The 18,608-nt window shown below is 43.0% G+C and overlaps 1 protein-coding gene across 1 annotated transcript; it reads left to right on the forward strand.

The window, feature by feature from the left end:
* The first annotated feature begins 295 nt into the window (after positions 1-295).
* LOC119722389 (Golgi-associated kinase 1B-like) lies at positions 296-15,744 on the forward strand. Its single transcript, XM_038192468.1, has 5 exons — positions 296-901; positions 6,344-6,501; positions 10,468-11,841; positions 12,273-12,547; positions 15,016-15,744. Exons 2-5 carry the CDS (start codon positions 6,478-6,480, stop codon positions 15,200-15,202), a joined length of 1,860 nt encoding a protein of 619 aa, XP_038048396.1. The 5' UTR covers positions 296-901; positions 6,344-6,477; the 3' UTR covers positions 15,203-15,744.
* Positions 15,745-18,608: the final 2,864 nt, after the last annotated feature.

Genomic DNA, 18,608 nt, shown 5'->3' on the forward strand with positions numbered 1-18,608 from the left:
CAGGAAGTCGTCGTGTGTACTTCGCGCGCGAACCAGTACAGTACAAAGTACGGCACGCTGTGTCGCGTCAACTAACGCGCCCTCCTTGTTGGCGCACGGAGCCCATAGGAATGGATACACTGCCTTTCATTAGTACGCCTCAAAATCTTACGGAAATGAAAGGATTACAACTTGAATCTTATTTCTGTTGTATCTTCAAGGGTACGGTCATATGCGCCCTCTTTTGTTGGCGCACGGAGCACATAGGAATGGGTACCCTGTCTTTAATGTATGCAATCTTATTTCTGTTGTACATATATGTTCAATGTCTGGTTTCCTAATGTTGCAAGTAGTAATTCAGATCAATGGCAGTACAATGTTTATTGTTTGGTCATGCACAGCTGATCAAACCCTGCATACAATGCGCGTGCTGCATGTGGGCCCCTCTGTGACAATACAGATGTGTGCGTGTGTTTGTGTAAAACCGTCAAACAATTTAATTTATATTGTAGCAGCTTTATTCACCGTGTAAAATTAGATTTTGTTATTCGTGTTGCGACCCACTTGTTGCGCTGGCGGGTGGCGGGGGGAGCGACGGGTGTCCGCTTTTGTGTACAGGCGAACCAGCCGGAAACTCCCCGGGGCAGGTTGGGTTTTGACCGCGGTTGATTGCTCAACAAACGCCGATGTGTGCACCCGGGGTATTATAGCTGATTGAGGCGCCCAGACAAACTGGCCACATTACAAACGAAAACTACAGGAAATGGATCTTGCATTGGAGCGTGTAAGCAATCGAATAGCTGAAATGTTTTATCTAGCACAATGTGCACTCTACATAGCAGTGATATGATCAAGTTGGCACCTACAGCTGCCGTTTGATGACTGAGGAACGATCACAACAGTCACACACTGCATGGGACAGGTGAGTTGTTAATCTTCCTAAAAAAACAGAATGAGGTTAGCAGTTGTACCATGCGATATACCGATCCCATCTTTGTTTAGAAATGTTGGGTCGGAGATAACCGATGATGAGAATGTTGTTGACAAACATCATCACCAGTCGAGCATAAAAGTTTGTTTTCAGTCCCATTATTATACCAAGTAAATAAAATATACCTTTTGGGGACTTCATTTACAGAGCTCGTATCAGGAGCTTGCGACACCGTCACAGTGTCAACAACGCCAGTTGATAAAGACACCGTTACGGTGTCGCAAGCTCTGTTACTCCAGTCCCAAAAAGGTATCTTTTATTTACTCATCATCGCCAGTATTTTCGAAAGCAATTTCACAGTTAGGCCTAGTTTATGCTTTCAAGTACCGCATTCATTGAAATCTCGATAAGTCAAACTCTGATAACTCAAAACAACTGTTAAGTCAAACAAAGAATCCATTCCCTTTAGTAGTAGTATAGCAATGTAACCCTGCTCAACTCAAAACTTTGCTCAAGTCGAAATACCTGCTCCCTTGAGGTTTGACTTATCGAGATTTCACTGTAAATTTCACTATATAGTTTTCCGTAAACGGAGTCCTGTTCTTTGACCCGGTCGATCGTACAATTTTAAATACAATTTTCAATGAACATTTTTTTATTTGTTTTGTCTAACTGTGTTAGCATGTGGTTTGTAGGCCTTTCGTTAATGAGGGTATTATGTTGATAAGTGCACTAGTTGTGTGGCTATCGGCTCCGTTGTACGTTCAATTACAATGGTATTTCCAAGGAAATATTTCGCGTCCTCGTGGCATTCTTCGCGTACTTCCCAGCTGAACACTAGTACTCTCTGAACAATGTTTCCGAAGGCCACTCTTTTATTTTCGACCATTGACCAATTTGAAGGGTGTCGGATAGATCGGCCCGGCCCTGATGATGGGCCTTAACCCTAACGGTCCTGAATCCTCCAATTTCAATATGATTTTGCACACCCCCTAGGGAGTATTAGGCCTACATCGTTTCAGAATAACGTACAAATTACGATCGATTCCGTCACAACTATATTAATGTCGTGTTGGTCATCGAATCAAAGCATTGTGATGTGTTGTCACTTAATTCGTGTCGAAGTCTGTCACCTTGGTCTTTGGAGCGCGGGAAACGCGTACCATTTAGATTGGTTAAATTTTAGAAGAATTTGATTACTCGTTCAAAACAAGTATAATGCAGTAGGCCTATCTATATACAGTGAAATCTCGATATAACCTGTTAACTCAAAATTCTTTCTAACTCGAAGTGAAAACTTATTCCTGTCAATTGTTGTTGAATAGAAAATCCACTGGATAACTCAAAAACTCTGCTTAACTCAAAATTTGAGTCAATTCCCCTGAGGTTTGACTTATCGAGATTCCTCTGTAACGCCACTTTTTCCACCATGAACTTCAATGATAGACAATCATTGGAAATATGCTGAAACCCACCCACCCCACCCACAAACAATGTCGAGCCTTTAGACTCTTTAATTTGGCTAACAAAGTGGCGTCGTGGTACTACATTCTTTCCTTTGAAACTACGGATAGAATCGACAACTACCCTGCGATTATCACACCTGCAAAATATAGCGTTGCGTGATATTTTGTAAAACCTGGTTAAATTCTTTAAAAGAAAATGTCAGTCGATGTTTGTCACAATCATCACAAAAATACCACGAACGCAAACACCAGAAGCAGAGACTCTTTCCCCCTTGAGGTTGTGGCACGTCCACCTGGTGGGTACCCAAACGGCGTCCTACTAGCCGAGTATTCTGGTCCGGACGGTGGATTGATTTACCCAGCATGTTCTCACCTAGCCAGTGCCCGGGTGCTGCAGCCGGGCCACACCCCCGGCGAGTCCTGACCTTCTGCCCCGGTAAAAACGGACCGTAACTTAGCAGCATCCGCTCGTTAAAATATTTCTCAAAAAATATGACAACAACCCAGGTGTGTGCCACACGTCATTCTTGCATTGGCAGCACCAATCCACGTGGGATTATTAACAGGGCATACATTTTCTTCATCAGAGAATAAATTGTGGCAATAAAACCCCGCTTAATTTATGACACGGAACCAAATCAACCGGAAACCGATGCGAAAGAAAAAAATATAGCTGACAGGGTCATAAATCTCCGCTGAACTACAAAGCGCCAAAGTAGTTCTATTTTGTTCACATAATGGGAATTTTAATAGTCATTAGAAAACCAATCTTTGATATTACCCAGTTTGTGGTGTAAAAAGGAATTTCATTTTTTTTAATTATATTAACGGCACCATATTGCATCAATTATGAATTTTCAATAGTGTGGTCTTTAATTCCAGGCTGGTTTTACCCTTGACGAATGCTGTACCAATGCTGGATGCAGGGGGCATGTGGGTTGGGCATAGCCGAATTAAGACACCCCCCCCCCCCCCCTACGTGCCATTCACAGACTTAGTCTCGTAATTACACGCGCGCATGCCGTGTCTGAAGTATGAAAACCATTGAGCTCACGTAGGCTGTATATGGTCTGATTACATTCTTGCAAGTTTGGAATGTTTAAAATGTTCAGCCTTAAATGAAAACCACGTGGTTTAAATGTTACCATCTGGAACGTTCAAATAGCGCACTGCCGTGTGTGTTCCGGGGTCGAAACACTGTCATTTTAAAGGAATCAAAATGCCTCGCGCCGTGGTATCAAAACATGAAAAGTTGGGTGGATGTAAAATCACGTGGATGCATTAGACCTACTACAGCTGCCTGCGCTGCAAAACATCGAAAGTTCGCACGTTGTCTCCGACTAAAAAGGTAAGTATAGTGATCGATAAAGTGACAACATTCAGTCGTTTATAGGCAGCATTAAAACTCTGTCTCCTCAACAATTTTTTCATTATCGGCTTGACAAATTTAGATATCGCCAAGAAAAAATGACCGTCGTGAACGTGTACCAAAATGTTTACGCGCGCGACATTACGGTCATTTCGAGATATTTAATATCGTTGTATTCGTAGACCATGGGCCTATAATTATTTTCCGTCAATGGATATGCGTGCAGATTACTCAAAACAACACTGCTCTTGACCTCCAGATTCTAACCATTCAGCGTGCGCCTTCTATCGGGTCTTCGTTAACCCGGTGTTGTATTACAAAAGCATGGCAGCTATCAACAGCTATTTCGGCTGAGTTTGCGCTCTAAATGACGTCACAACTTCTAAAGGCGGCTCCGATTGGCTGGCGCGCGGGGTCGCATAAAATCTATATGCACGGCCCATCACGTTCGTCGTGTGGCTCTCCACACAACGTCTGATCATCAGACTACCTATAATACTTGGGGACCTGCACGTTATTTTGCGCTAGCAAATGAGATCTATTTTGCACCAAACGAGTTTTTTCCCGTGAAAAGTATACCTTCATAAGATGGAATTCATAAGATGGAAAAGTATACCTTTTGAATTTTGAAGTCCAGTTAAACACAGAAAAACTGTAACAACATTTCAAACGAATGAGCACCTACGTACACCTCTAGCTCTTTGCTGGGTTTTTTTTTAACCGAGTCCCTAAATCAAGTAACTTGTCCCTCTTCATTATTAGCTGCACCCCGCCCTCCTCTGCCCTTTTGGAATAAGTACACGCGGCACAGCCATGTGGCTGAGTATATCATATTTGACATTATCAGGAAATAACCAAGCAGTCTGAGATGGTCATTAAGGCGCGTCTGGCTCGTGTTGACGATGAGCACATGCACAAGACAGGTTTACACAGTCAGTGTCGTGTTTTTAACTCTGTCCCATTTTGATGTTTGCCAAACCTCGGCACCGCTCCAGCTTCATCTTCTCTCACTCCTCAATCATTTTGGAATGGACAATTTCCTCAAATGTTTTTGTGTTCCCCGACCGCAGCATGGACCTGCCTCATATTGAGGGACCGTCGTAGTCTGCTGAAGGTAGCTGATAGGCTGCAGAACAGTCAATAAAATCCCATATAGGAACTACATTGATAAATCCCCCCCCCCCCCCATGTTAAAAAAAACAAATCGGGAAAATAGCCGGAACTCTATGACTCTATGAGTGATCCAGACATCAAATTAAAACTTGATTTACCGTTTCTCTTTCTGTTCAAATTGTCTGCATGCAGGGGTAACGACTTGGACACTAGTTCTACAAACTGTCAAGTAAGCCTACTTGTAGGGGCCACAAAAATATAACATTTATTAAGAGAGAAAAATTGACACTGACAGTTCTACAAATCTTGATTTCCCCGCCGTATAGCCTATATAGGTAAGTTTGGGCCTATTAACTGGTCGGCACCTTGAAGCCTCAACGAAGCCGAGGCTTAGCATGCTTAGCGAAAACTCCAGCTCTAACTCTCATGACCTCGCGCCACATTCCGCTGGAGGACACGCCACATTGAATTTAGAGACAATACGTATCCCAGACACAACTCCTTGACCGAATTGGAGCAGCGCCACATGCACTGTGCAACTCGAATAGACTAGACTTGATTTCAAGTCGGTATTGCTGTGGTCGGGTTTCATTCGATGGCTGGCTGCGGCCGTACGGTGCGGAGGCGATTTAATGCAACGATATACATGTACATGTAGTACTAGTAACATAACTGTATATTATTTAAGAATAAAATCATTGCAAATGCAACTGTCATCTAGGCGCTTGCGTGAAGTAGATCTGACATTGCGCACTATTAAAGTGTCCTCCATTGCTCCCTGTCTGATGCCGGGCCACGTGCCAGGTGTGTTGATCTTTAATGTTGACCCCCATGGTTATCATGTCCCTGTTTACTCTTTTCATCCACGTGGTTCGTTGTCCACCTCTTGGCAGCCTGCTCTAGAAGCGCTTGCTTGGTAGGTGCATGGGTGCTTCCTCGGGCAGTCCCGGGAGATGGCCTGTCAATCTCAGACGTCTTCTGGTAACGGCAACATGTAATCCAAGGGATCTTGTTATTTCTCTTGTATAATTCTTTTGTGATGCGCCTATGTACACTATATCGGCCGGCGTTTGACGTGACCGTTCGACGACTTGAAATCAAGTCTATCCCCGAACACCCACGTAAAAATATACCGCCGGAATCCGAAAATGATATTTCCATGTTTATATTTCGCTCGACGCTCGAGTGGGAACCGGAGCCGATAGCAGGGTTCATCTTTCAACCCCCACGGACGATTTCAAGCGCACGTCTCTCGTCGGTGAACAAGGGTAAACTGCCAGTGAACTAGAACGTACACATGAGACGTATCTGTTACTGTTTTGTCGGCAAAAATTCGCCCGTTAGTTTTTATTTCGTCTTGGTTAGAAGCCAGTTAACTTAAGACCGCGCGAAGCCTGTCATAAATCAGTCACGATATGATATTGATCGTTATATGACTCATATCTGGGTATTGGTGTAAATGGCGTATTTGTGTTTACCGTTTAGGGATATCCACGTTCGACACTTTTCACGCTTGTCATCACCCGTGAAACGGATGTGCTGTTTCTTTTTCCGTGACAGTGCGTGGCGAGTGATGCGGCGAGACATCCGCGTGGACGCGTGGGCGGCCTTGGTCCTGCATGCTGTCACGCTTCTCGTGTGAGGTGAGTGAGACTAAGGGGGATTACGAATCCCCGGCTCCGACTTCGGCTCGATATAGCCTATGCCTTACTAAGAATCATTTACAGCACTTTAATCGCTTCATAATCACTGTAAAATCAAAATTAATGATGCTCCTAATTAAATTACAGAAGTATACTGTTCAAGACATGCGCAGTTAGATTATATTTTGGGTAGTGGAATGTAAGCATTGGCGGATCCAGCAGGCCCCCCCCCCCCCGGCAAATATTTTAAAATGTATACTATGCATGATCGGTGAAAAGCGGGCGGTGATCCGACGGGCCGCGCGTTTTGAGTTCGAGGAAGAACATCGTTCAAAAGGCTTGGCAATTTTCTCGCACCTCCTAAGACTTTATGCGCGGGTTATAATGGCCGCAGGATACGCGGACAACCAAGGTAAACAAAAAAATTTTAAAAACGAAACTACACGAGTATGTACGTACGTACAGTGTATGTGTAGTCCGACGTACGTGACACGTACGTGCTCACGTACCGAAGGCTAAAATAGTTCGCGCGCTTATAAATTTTAATCATAGCATGTACGTAACGTAAGCGCGGCCTGCCTCGTGCCTAGCTGTCCGCCGGCCATTGCATTGCGTAGTCCAAGTGAGACACGTACGTGCACGCGCGTGGCCGTGTTTGAAATGGTATGCCGACATTTACGTTATGGTTTGTTCTTCGCTGTCCCCTGCTTTTTACCACCAGAGTACGTCCTGCGCAACCTCGTGCCCTGTGGGTACGATCATGCAGCGCCATGTTGTTTCCCATCATGCCTTGCGCGAACGAGCACGCGCCCCTGGAGTCGAGGCTGCGTCCTAGCCCCTGCCCCTGCGCGAAATTTCGCGTATGGGACCAGCGAAGGTTTGTGCATGCCGTATGTGCGCAGTTTAGTTCAATTCAGTGCACACGCATAAACTCATCCTCCATGAACTGATGAATATTTTCCAAGCTCCGGCCCGACACACATTGTAAACAGCACAAGGTACGGTGTTTTATTTCCATCAATAGGACTTTTTAGAGTCTGTAATCACAGACGTTATGTTACGTACGATTATAAAGGCCTATAAACGGCGAAGGCCTAGTGTCTATATTTCGAATCGTCAGACCCCCTTAAATGACGAGGATATTTTTTGACGCACTCGCATTCAATTTGCGTTGGACAACGCGAGCGCGTTGCAAGCATTGCGTACGTCAATGGTGACTCGCGGGTACAGCATGGTCAGATGGTAGGCTTGAGCCAGCCTTATCCGTACATTTGTGTATGTATATCGTGTTCGGGAACTATAGGCCTAAGTGGGTGCGTGTGCCTTGTGTGGCTATCCTGAACTTTCATTTACAGTATAATAAAGCACCCTTTTTTTCAGGCGACTTTAATACAATCATGTAACATTTTACTTATGCGCGGCGCGTATACTCACTCTACACGTGTGTACGTGTATGTATATAATTTATGAATTGCAAGGTTTGGTTGATGACCGTCGTTGCCTAGTGGTTAGGCAAGCTGGCTCTTGGTCAGAATGTCCCGGGTTCGATTCCTTCCCTATCTTTCACTCGGGTTTTTTTTTTGTTAACCTTTTTAAGATTTATTTTATAAATATCATTTTCCAGTCGTATACTAATTGTATAGCAGCGATTTTTTTTTTCTGATTCGAGGCTCTGGGGGATTTTTTTTAAAAGGAAAATTAAGTCCGACATTCGCACCAAATTAAATAATACTAGCCTCCACTCAAGCCTGGTAATATCAAGTATGCTCCATAGGAAAGAACACAAATTTACCGACGCGCACCGAGGTAAACTCTGCATGCTGGGCCATGAGGCTTCGCAAGGTTGAGGATTTGAAAATATAAATATATAAAAAAAAAACATTTAATTGCAATCATTCAATCATAAACGGAAGGCGGGATCACTAATCACTTACCTCTCAATATTCCCCCCTAAATTAGGACTTCCCCGTGCTTCCTTCTGGTGAAGTTCGTCTCTTATTAAAAATTAATTTGTCAACCGAAGTAGAAGACAGTGCATGACAGGCAGCTATAATTATATAAGTTAACTTTTAAAAAAACAACACATTGCATTATGGTGAACAATTTAAGGATCCAAGCACATTTAGAATGCTATATACATCATAGACACTCGAAATAAGATTTTTATTTGAAATAATTATGTAATCAAAGTTGCTATTTCCATAGTGTTCACAATTTGTGTGGGTGGGTGTGTGCAATTGAAACCAATTCAATGTCTTGCTGTGTTTGCTGCATGCATAGTGGGCCCTACGTCAGTTATTTTACTCATCGTAAACTTTGGCCGCCGTGTGTTGGATTCTACTCCAATCACCGTTGCTCCTTATGAAGAAAATGATGTTTACATGTGCATTATCGAACATGTGGTTCAATAATATTAAAAGCGAATGAAAATGTAGATTTGTCGGTAAGGCCCAAAAAAAAAGTCTCCGGCGACGCGGCTTGTTTGTTTTTTTTACCTGATTTTTTTGCTTCAAATGTCGGCTGATGACTGCAAATGGTGCCCGACTAAGCTTAGTGCAAATATATGGGAGTCCAGAGAAGCCACATAAAGCTTATTCTCGACCATAACCCAATCTAAAAACACATTAAAATTGTGCAGCAGCAAGATTCCAGTCAAACCAGTGAGTTTGGCGGTTTTGAGACATCATCTTTCATTGAAAAAAAAACTTTTTCATTTTGCCGACGCGCATGGCTACGGCGACGCGCGCGCATACCAAAAACCGGAGACCTTTTTTTTTGGCCTAATGTAGGCAACTCTACCTCAAGAGGCCTCTAGTTGGTGGAAGGGGAATTGTAAACCATGTCGCATTCCAAAAGTGAATGATTTGTTTTGTGAGTGCTTCATGGAGAGGAATCATTTGTCTGGGAAATTGTGTGGGGGTTGAACTTGAAATACAACAAACAATCATACTCAACAAATTCGCCAAATCTTCCGAAATGATTTTAGGTCTGTCGACTATGTACGAATCAAAGTGTCTGGTTTATTTGATGTGATGACTTTGGAAATGTCCTTACTGAACAGCATATAAATTTCTTTAATGATTTTCTTTTCTTTTCACCATTTCGACTGATATTGAGCAACATGCATGTTGAATAAAGTTGTCATCTAAATTTGAGGTATACATTTTCGTTGAAAATAATATTTTATCTGTAAGATTGGACTACGAAATCTAATATACACCCCAGTTAGAAATTGCCCACATGAGTGATTTTGACCTTACGGTATTTACACGTGTGGTTTCTTATGGGAGCCTGGTGGGTATTTTTTGACAATACTGAAATGAATTCAAACCATATATTAGGGGTTTGCCCTTCACCGACTGATGTGTACTCGGGCTCCTGTTCTTGAAGATTTTCCTCCAAACGAACCCGCATTAGTGTTTGAGTCCATCATCTCACGAAGACTATATACGCATAGAATATGTATGCTGACTCAGCAGCGAATGGCTTAGGGTCGGACTACCAGTGGCCTAAATCCCTTTCCAAAATAAAATTTGTGAAAAAAATACAGAGATGGAACATGGTTCTCAACTTTGAGTACATAACAAACTTATAAGAACAAAATAATAACACATTGAAATGGAATTTTCGATGTTTAAAACGTTTTCTAAACGGTGGAAAGTGGCCAGGAATCGCCTCAGATTGCACCATAGAGAATCTAAAGTCCAAATTTTTTCAGGGCCCTTAAGCGGGCCCCGGACCCCACGCCGTAAGGGCTTCGCGCTCCGCGCTCGCATGTCCTGGACCAAAGTTCATAAAAAATAATTCCAGCCCCCCCCCCCCGGCAAATGGCAGTCTGGATCCGCCCCTGGTAAGTTCCAATCCCAACTGACTTTAGGCTAGTCTCAGATGACTAGGGATTCACATTGAAGCTAAGACTCCAGCAACAGAGGCAGTTGTCATTCCTTTGAATTCAATCTCTTGCAGATGATTGTTTGGAAACCCGGCCGAACCCACCAGCACCGGACGCGCCGGTTGCGTCGTCTTCTTGCATCCTCGTGGTGGCGATGGCTGCTGCTCCTCGTGCTCACCGTGTTCATCGCCACCAACTCCCTGCTGTACCGGGGTATCAACCGGGCCAACGCAGCGGACGATGGCCGGTCAGTAGACCCCCGGAGTCTCCATGTCATCTCCATCGACTCGTGGCAGACCGACGGCGAGGACACGGTCGGTGGTGGGCGCTGGGACCTGTACATCGATTCGCCCCGGCAATTTCGCCGCTTGTCTGGGAAACATCTGGATAAGAGTGACACTCAGACCGGGGCAAACGGAGCCGCAGCCCCGATGGTGAGGTACATCACACGCGGTAGCGACACTAATACCGACGTGGACGAGAAACAGTTGAATGGCACGCATGCCAACGCTGAGGGAGTGAGGGGGGTCGGCCTGGGAGATAAACCCGGCAAACAGGTCAATGTCAGACAGGATTACCGGATAGCGGTTGATAAAAACCAAAAGGGACGAGCGGGGATGGAATTTGGAGGAATTCGGCAACATGGTAGCAAGCTCAGTAGCATGGCAGTCGCGAGAAGGCCTAAAATTCCAAGGAATCTCGTAAACGTCCAGTCGGCTTTTAATCAGTCAAAATTGTACCCCTCGCCGGTCAAACTAAAGAACCGCATTACGAAGCACTCGATGATGTCCAGGAATTCCCAACAGTACAGAAACGAAGGGCGTGTCTTCAACACACCAATCTCCACCGCCGGATCGGACGATTTGGAGCAAGGCGGTGTGCGATTGAACAGCCGACCTCCCTGGCTGAGCGAAAGAGATGCGGAGATCCTACGGCGGTTGGCCAACGACCCCATCTCCAAATTTCAAACTTTTTCTTCCCAGCACGCCGGGAAGCTCGGCCTGGGATTCCTCATTTACGGGTCAGACGGTAAGATTCGAGCCGCTGAGCAGGGTGACCGGCAAAACAGCGGCAGAGCCACGGCCGATGGAAACCCACGATGTGGCGAGTCGGGCATCACGTGCGCTGTGCTCTTCCCGCCATCCGAGATCCACCGAGTCGCCGCGTTCCACCTTGACCGGGTGTTCGGGTTCAACCGAACGCTGCCGACGGTCTCCCGAAGGCTGTCCGAGGAGCTCCGACGCCAGGTCGGGCTGCCGGTGGACGTAACATGCCCGCTGATGCTTTACGAACCAGGCCTGTACGTGGACGCGGAACTTGCCGAACTGACCCGGACGCAACTGAGTGACTGTATAGCTGGGGTTGAGGGTACAGAGGGGTTAGAATGGTGCAATAATGTTCTGACTGAGGACTGGGGTGCTGTGGCACTCTTTGACTTTCTTTTACAGGTAGGTGCACTGAACTCATAATGAGCTCAGTTTGGAATAGAAAGATGTTCTTTACACGGTTAAACAGGAATCCCTTGGACCAGGACGGGCGCACGGGCCGCGGGAAACGAAGGCCCCTGGGGCCTGGAAAAGTATCGCCCCTTCGATCACAATTTTCGTGGTTATTTGATCAAGCACAATGCAGGGCCTTTGTCTCCCGTCAGCTCATCGCTTCTATTCTACTTAATAATCCCCTCTCTTTGGCCGACATGTGGGCGTGGTTCCCTTTTAAAAATTCAGGGGACTCTTAAGCATCTTATTACCCAGTTCCCACTCCACCGATCTTCTTGTGCCCGTCCGGTCCAGATTTTAGCCCATTATCCACTGAGACGATATCAGTCTAAGTAAACCGATCACACCTGCACTGCTCCTGCCTTCTTCCTTTTTTTCAGATTTACCACCGATTAGACTTCGGATGCTGCGGCCTGAAAGTGACCGAAAGGAGGCGGCGGTGCGGCCGGGCCGTGGTGGGCGGAAGCCCGGCCTCTCGCCTCCAGTGTCCGGTAAGAAGCGGCACTAACGCGGACAGCGACCACCAGGTGAGAATCGGGTGCAACTACCGTCTGTCCTCGGGAGAGGCAGACCGTATCGTTCTGGTCGAAAACTTGGTCGACCTTCTTTCTCCCGCGGACAAGTTGGACAAGTGGATCCTTCGAGGAATCAACAGGTAAAAATAATCGAACGCGTACAGTGGTTTTTAAATCAACTATTGACTGCTATTTTATTGAAAAAATCTCGAAAATGCTTGCGTACAGTTGGTATGTTCGATTTACAATCACGTTTCATTTTTTAGAATGCAATTTGAAGTCTATAATTGTTAGTAAAAATAAAAGGAAAAACAAAAATGGTGCCCCTATAATTTTTTTTAAAAAGTTCTGCATGTAGCGCTGTCCAGATCTATAGGATATATGAACGCCCAATTAACAAGCTTTCTTTTTAGAGAAAGAATCATTCAAATCGCTCATGTACTTTTACGGTTGTGTAATTTTGAACACAACCACCGGGTTTTTTTACCTTTTCCGTGGATCACATTAAGGTACGTGATAATTCAGTAAAAATGAAATCATTGTCGTATCCTGAAAATGATATCAGAATAATCCCACAAGTCTCCGGGGTAGCCAATAATTTTCTCATTGCGATCAAAAGGTAGTTTGCTGTCAAAGCTGTTTAAAGTCGAGCGTTTTCGCTTTTTCACAGAGCTCAATATTTTTTTTTACTTGTCTATAAGTTCAGTCTCTTAAGTTATACAAACACGATTCGGTTACTGAGTTGGCCTCTGTTGACCCCAAGCAACAACGCCCTCTGGTGACACAAGTAACACCAGACGTGAAAAGGTGGGAAAAATAAAATGTGCATTAAGAAATGTCCCTGAGCGTCACGGCATTTCCATAGCAACAAAAGGCATCGATATTCGCACAATTTGCACTCGTCTACTAGGTGATTATTTTTTTCATCAAATAGTTTCCGTTTTTGCCTTCCGGCTGTCTCTGTTGCCATGGATACAGATGTTTTGACCCAAACCTGACCTTTTTCCTCCTGTTGGAGAGCAGGTGGTGATTATCCAATTATGATGTAAGAGAGCGGCATGTTCTGGTGTCGGCTGTGTATGACGGACAATTTTGAACAGTGTTTTATTTGGTCAGGGTTGAGTTCCATGCGCGTGAATATATACACACGATTTTTTTTTTAAGGCCATAGCCCTAAAACAATCTATAGAATGATCATTTTCTCGGTTTGTAGACCAATCTAGGCACGCTGTCAATTCTATCACGGAGGCCTCCTTCAATGGCAAAAGCAATGTTCAGATAATCCGTCACGGGGCAGTTGCTTTGTACATAGCGTGCGCAATGGTTTCTCCATTGGAGGGGGCCTCGTACGAGTGAACAGTGATTACGCACCGGGATTGTCAAACTCTGACGACTTGATTTATCCTTCAGTTATTACTCCATTTCAGTACTTTCCTTCACAGAAGACTTTAGAGCATGGTTTTGGGGTAACGATAGTAGATGGGAATTTGTGAGAATATCTGTTCAAGGTTCTCCCATCTCCAACCAACCAGTAAACGTCGTAAGACGTCGTAAGACGTACGGGGTTTTTTTTCATCTGAGATCCTGGGCAAACAACAATTATCCTTATTGCCAAAGAGTCTCACAGAATAAGCTAGAAGGAACGAGCAAAATTTAAACCTAGGGAAAATTATAGATCTATTCGGGTAGATAACGCTCCAAATATAAGCCTACGATTAATGAGACTGCGAAGGGTAGGCATATATGTGGTTTGTTGCATTCTTTCATAGTCGAGCGTCAGGAATTCAAAACAAGGCTCTTCCCACTTTATGGCTGCGTTTCCCGCCTCAAACTCGAGACCCAGGAATCAAAGTTGGGTTACCGAGTAAACCGACCGTGCCTAGAATTTGTACAAAGGTTCCCGATTGTGCTAAGGTTTTTTGTGTGGATATTTTACGTCAATAAACTGTTTAACCATTTAAATTACTTAGTCCGGAACGGTACAGTTGTGAACAATACATGTAATTCCAGTTCCTCAATCTTGCGAGTGATTGTGCTAATTTAACGGATGATCGTGCGAATGATTCCACAGCTGCGAACGATTTACTGAATTATGCCAACGAGTGCCTGAACCGGGCGAGCGCGAGATCCTAAATCATGCGAACTAGTTTCTGAATCGTACGAACGGCTTTCTGAATAGGGCGAACGGGTTCAGTCGTGCGAACGAGTTGCTGAATCGTGCGAACGAGTTCCTGCATCGTGTGAAGTTCCTAAATCGTGCGAACGAGTTCCTAAATCATCCGAACGCGAACTCAGGTTCAGGCAACCATTGGAACTAGTTTCTGAATCGTACGAACGGCTTTCTGAATAGGGCGAACGGGTTCAGTCGTGCGAACGAGTTCCTGAATCGTGCGAACGAGTTCCTGCATCGTGTGAAGTTCCTAAATCGTGCGAACGAGTTCCTAAATCATCCGAACGCGAACTCAGGTTCAGGCAACCATTGGACCGATTGGAGAATTCATGCTAACGATTTAGGAAATAGTTGGCATGCATGCGCAACAACAGACTGTAATGTTTCCATTTGGTTCGTTTTAACGATGGTACCGTTTCCTTCCTTTCTTCGCCTCAGCTTCCCAGCTCGTGCCGTGGCCATGATAAGAGAGGGTCGGCTACGGCAGATGCTCCTGCAGTCCCTCTTTAGTGACAAGGGTTACTGGGAGGGCCAAGGGGGCCGGACGGCCATCGAGAAAATCCTGGATGTCATCGACAAACGGGGGGAAGTATTCCTCCAACACATCGGCTCAACGAGGGATTAGTGAAACTTCATACTTGTATTGTGTGGTACGGGTGGTGTCAATGGTGCTTTTCATAAGTGTGTTAACCGTCTACAATTAAGGTTGAGGCTAAAGGCACCTTGCACAGTTTATTCTTCCCTTTGTTAATAGGGATAAATAATTGATTGCCATTATCCTGGCCCCACTAGTATTACATTTAGAACAATATTCTGAAAATTTGCGTTTTAACACTGGGCAAATCCGCAGAGCTATAAATCTCAATGCCAAAGCCTTTTTTTCAAAAAATGCCACAAATGAAACGTGTTGGCTCCCTATATCAATTTGAAGCTAAGTTTCTTCTGTTTTTAATTGAAATATAGTCTTACTTACAATGTCCAGCAGCAATTAAGCTATCACTTTTAACTGAAATTTTAATTAATAAGTACATATAAAATTCCATTTGTCTGGGTACGTCCAACACCATGGTGTTTCTACTGCAGTAAAACATTGGATAAATAATTTCTTTCTTAAGTCATTGGAGTATAACTGATGTTTCAAAAATAAAATCCACTTGATGACTTTTATGCTCTTTGCTGATGAAGCGTCCAAACTGTACGTTCGACATTGTGGAACTGGCCCACAGCCAAATTCAGACTTTCTGTGACTTTTTTTCTGGTTTGTGTGCATAAGCTGATTACGAACAATATGAAAAACGTGGGTATTCCTAGATGTCTAGTGTAAATGTAATTTACGGAGATTTTGCGAAATTTGGTTTCAAACTTTTCTGTGGAAATCACATGGAAACTACAGGTTGGTGCAAAAAGAAGGAAATGCACTTTTGACAGGAATTTTAACCTACTTAACTTATTTGAACTGGGTTTTTTTTATAATGTAGTGAAGTATAGCTCTTCAACCATACATGGTGAAAAAAATCTTTAAAAAAAACACGCAAGAATAGTGTTATTATGCTAATTTAAATACAACTCACCAAAATCACTGTTGCCCACGTGTAAGTCTAGTGTAGTTATTTTTTGTCTTCAAATCAAGCTCCGGAGCTCAGTCAGGCGGATGGAATAAGGCCGTCCGTGGATAAACAGGTTTGGCATATGATAGTTTTAAACTACCATATCTCGGAAACAAAATGTGCATTTGCAATCATTTTGGTTACTTATGCTTAAAGCTCAATATTTTGAAATACCATTGAATTGAATTTTTGAAATATGCTCAATAAGTAGGTTAAAATTGCTGTCAAAAGTGGGCTTTCTTCTTTTTGCACCACCCTGTATATATGTTATGAATGCCCAGAACTTATGTTTATGTTAGTGAATTGAAATTTCAAAAGGCAACTCATCAGACATTTTTCCACATGTGGCAGTGGCCAAAGCACCGACATAATATTCTCCCTGTAATAATGATTTTGTCTTAAATTTCTTTTCATTTTTCTTACAAATATCCCCTCAAAAAGTACTGACAAAACAATAAAATCATTCATCATAATACCTTTAATGAACGATTTCCACAGATTTATTCCAGTTGAATTATATTTTCAAATACGTGAAATCAATACCTTTTAAAACTCTTTTTTTTTAAGAAACGCTGATGATATAATTATACATGTAAGGTATGTGTCATTCGAAAAATACCATTTCATAAATTCTTTCTGATATTAATGAAGATTATATTTAAATTAGACTAACTTTAAGAATTTCAAGAGAAAAAAAGAAAAAAAATTACTTGATAACAAAATATTTACAATTTGTATGTCAAATTTTACCCCAATTGGGTCACATTACTTGATAAGAACATCCCTAAAATAACAGAAACCTTATACATATATATAAGTTCTCAATTGGTCGTGAAAATAGTTCACCGTATCCGCCCTAATTGGCGATAGATTGAAGAAAACTTTACAAAAAGGAAACAAAATTGAAGGCATTAAAAATAACCTTTGATAGAAAAATTTCTCTGTCTTTAAATTTCACTCTTGCATAGTGTGCCTTCACATGACCACCTATTGACTTTGCTAGGAAAAATTGAATTCATAAAAATTATACACTGAAGTATTCCACATTGACAAAAAAACTCTGAAATAACATCCTAAAAAAAAATGTAAAAGATGTCGAATTAAGAATTTACACTCATTGCGTTGACTCTCATTTTATGTTCAGAATTTACACTTATTGTGTTACCATCCATGTTATTTTTGTCACTGCTTAAATAGCTTTATTGCGTTTGTGTTTGTTAGAAATTTGTTATTTGCTCATGCAAATCGAGCTGTCACACCACAAAATCAGCTTTATATCTGAGTGAGTATTGATTTATCCATTGATCAGCAAATAAAAGCAGATATTTTCTTTCCAGGGAGGCAAGGCAACAAATCTGCCTCATAGGAAAGAACGTTAAGGACAATGAAGTAATGAAGTGTGACGTCATTTAGAACCAGAAAGTGAAGTGCAAACGAATGTACTACGCGCGCGTGTTGGTTCACGGGCTGAATCACGCGCTAATGACTTTCACACACATTTTGTGCGTGTGACTTATTCACTTCGGTACTCCATAAGCCTCTTTTCTGATGACGTCACACTTTATTTACACGTGTGGTTTCTTACGGGAGCCTGGTGGGGATGACGGTTCCGTAGCCCCTTAGAAAAGCGCACACGTGCACAAAGTGTGACGTCATCAGTACAGAGGCTTATTCTGACTAGGCTTGGGCGTTTCCAGGTCAAACTTAAATACAATTGATTACACACTTGGAATCGCGATTCCACCTTTTTGCAGAATCGATTCCCACTAGTAATTCAATTCTTCCAGAATTAGTTGCAGACGTCTTAAAACAAATTGTGTGTAACTGTACATATTTGTGGCTACTAATCGTATTCACAAGGATATCACCTTTTAACTGCACTGCACGGTCTGTACTCACGTTCATTATTGAACTTAAAGGGCCCATGCAATGTAATTTGTTTTAATGCAATCGTTGAAAATGCACCTTTGTGTCCCATTTAACTTTATTTTCAATTTTCGTTTTGCCATTTTCAAGGCTGTTTTGGTGCCTTTTTGGTTTTTATGCTAATGCAAATTTTCATATTCATGAGCAAAAATGTGATGTCATATTTAGGCAGAAACCTCAATGTTACAGTTATTCTCACAAGTTGCCAGAATTTTGCATATTTTGCTGTTGTATATTTTCTTTTGGAGATTCGTTGTTGTCTCAGTACATGGTAGTAAGCAAATGAGCAAACTTTTCTCACAAATGTTCTCAATGAGCAAAGTTCTGGGTTTTTTCAACAGAAAACCCAAAACTGAACAGTGATCACAGCAAAACCGCACCCTCAGTTGTCAGGATTCAGGAAAATCATGGAAAATTTTAAAATGTTTAAAGAAGTGCACTTTTCAATAAAATCTACCAAAAAGGGATGTCCAATACTTTGCATACAGTTCAGAGTAG

Source organism: Patiria miniata, unplaced genomic scaffold (genome assembly GCF_015706575.1).
Source record: "Patiria miniata isolate m_02_andy unplaced genomic scaffold, ASM1570657v1 HiC_scaffold_15, whole genome shotgun sequence".
NCBI classification, from domain to species: domain Eukaryota; kingdom Metazoa; phylum Echinodermata; class Asteroidea; order Valvatida; family Asterinidae; genus Patiria; species Patiria miniata.

Coding starts and splice junctions, on each gene's coding strand:
- LOC119722389 (XM_038192468.1), top strand. CDS start 6,478: ATGCTGTCACGCTTCTCGTGTGAG. Junction 6,502..10,467: donor TGTCACGCTTCTCGTGTGAG/GTGAGTGAGACT, acceptor AATCTCTTGCAG/ATGATTGTTTGGAAACCCGG. Junction 11,842..12,272: donor TCTTTGACTTTCTTTTACAG/GTAGGTGCACTG, acceptor CCTTTTTTTCAG/ATTTACCACCGATTAGACTT.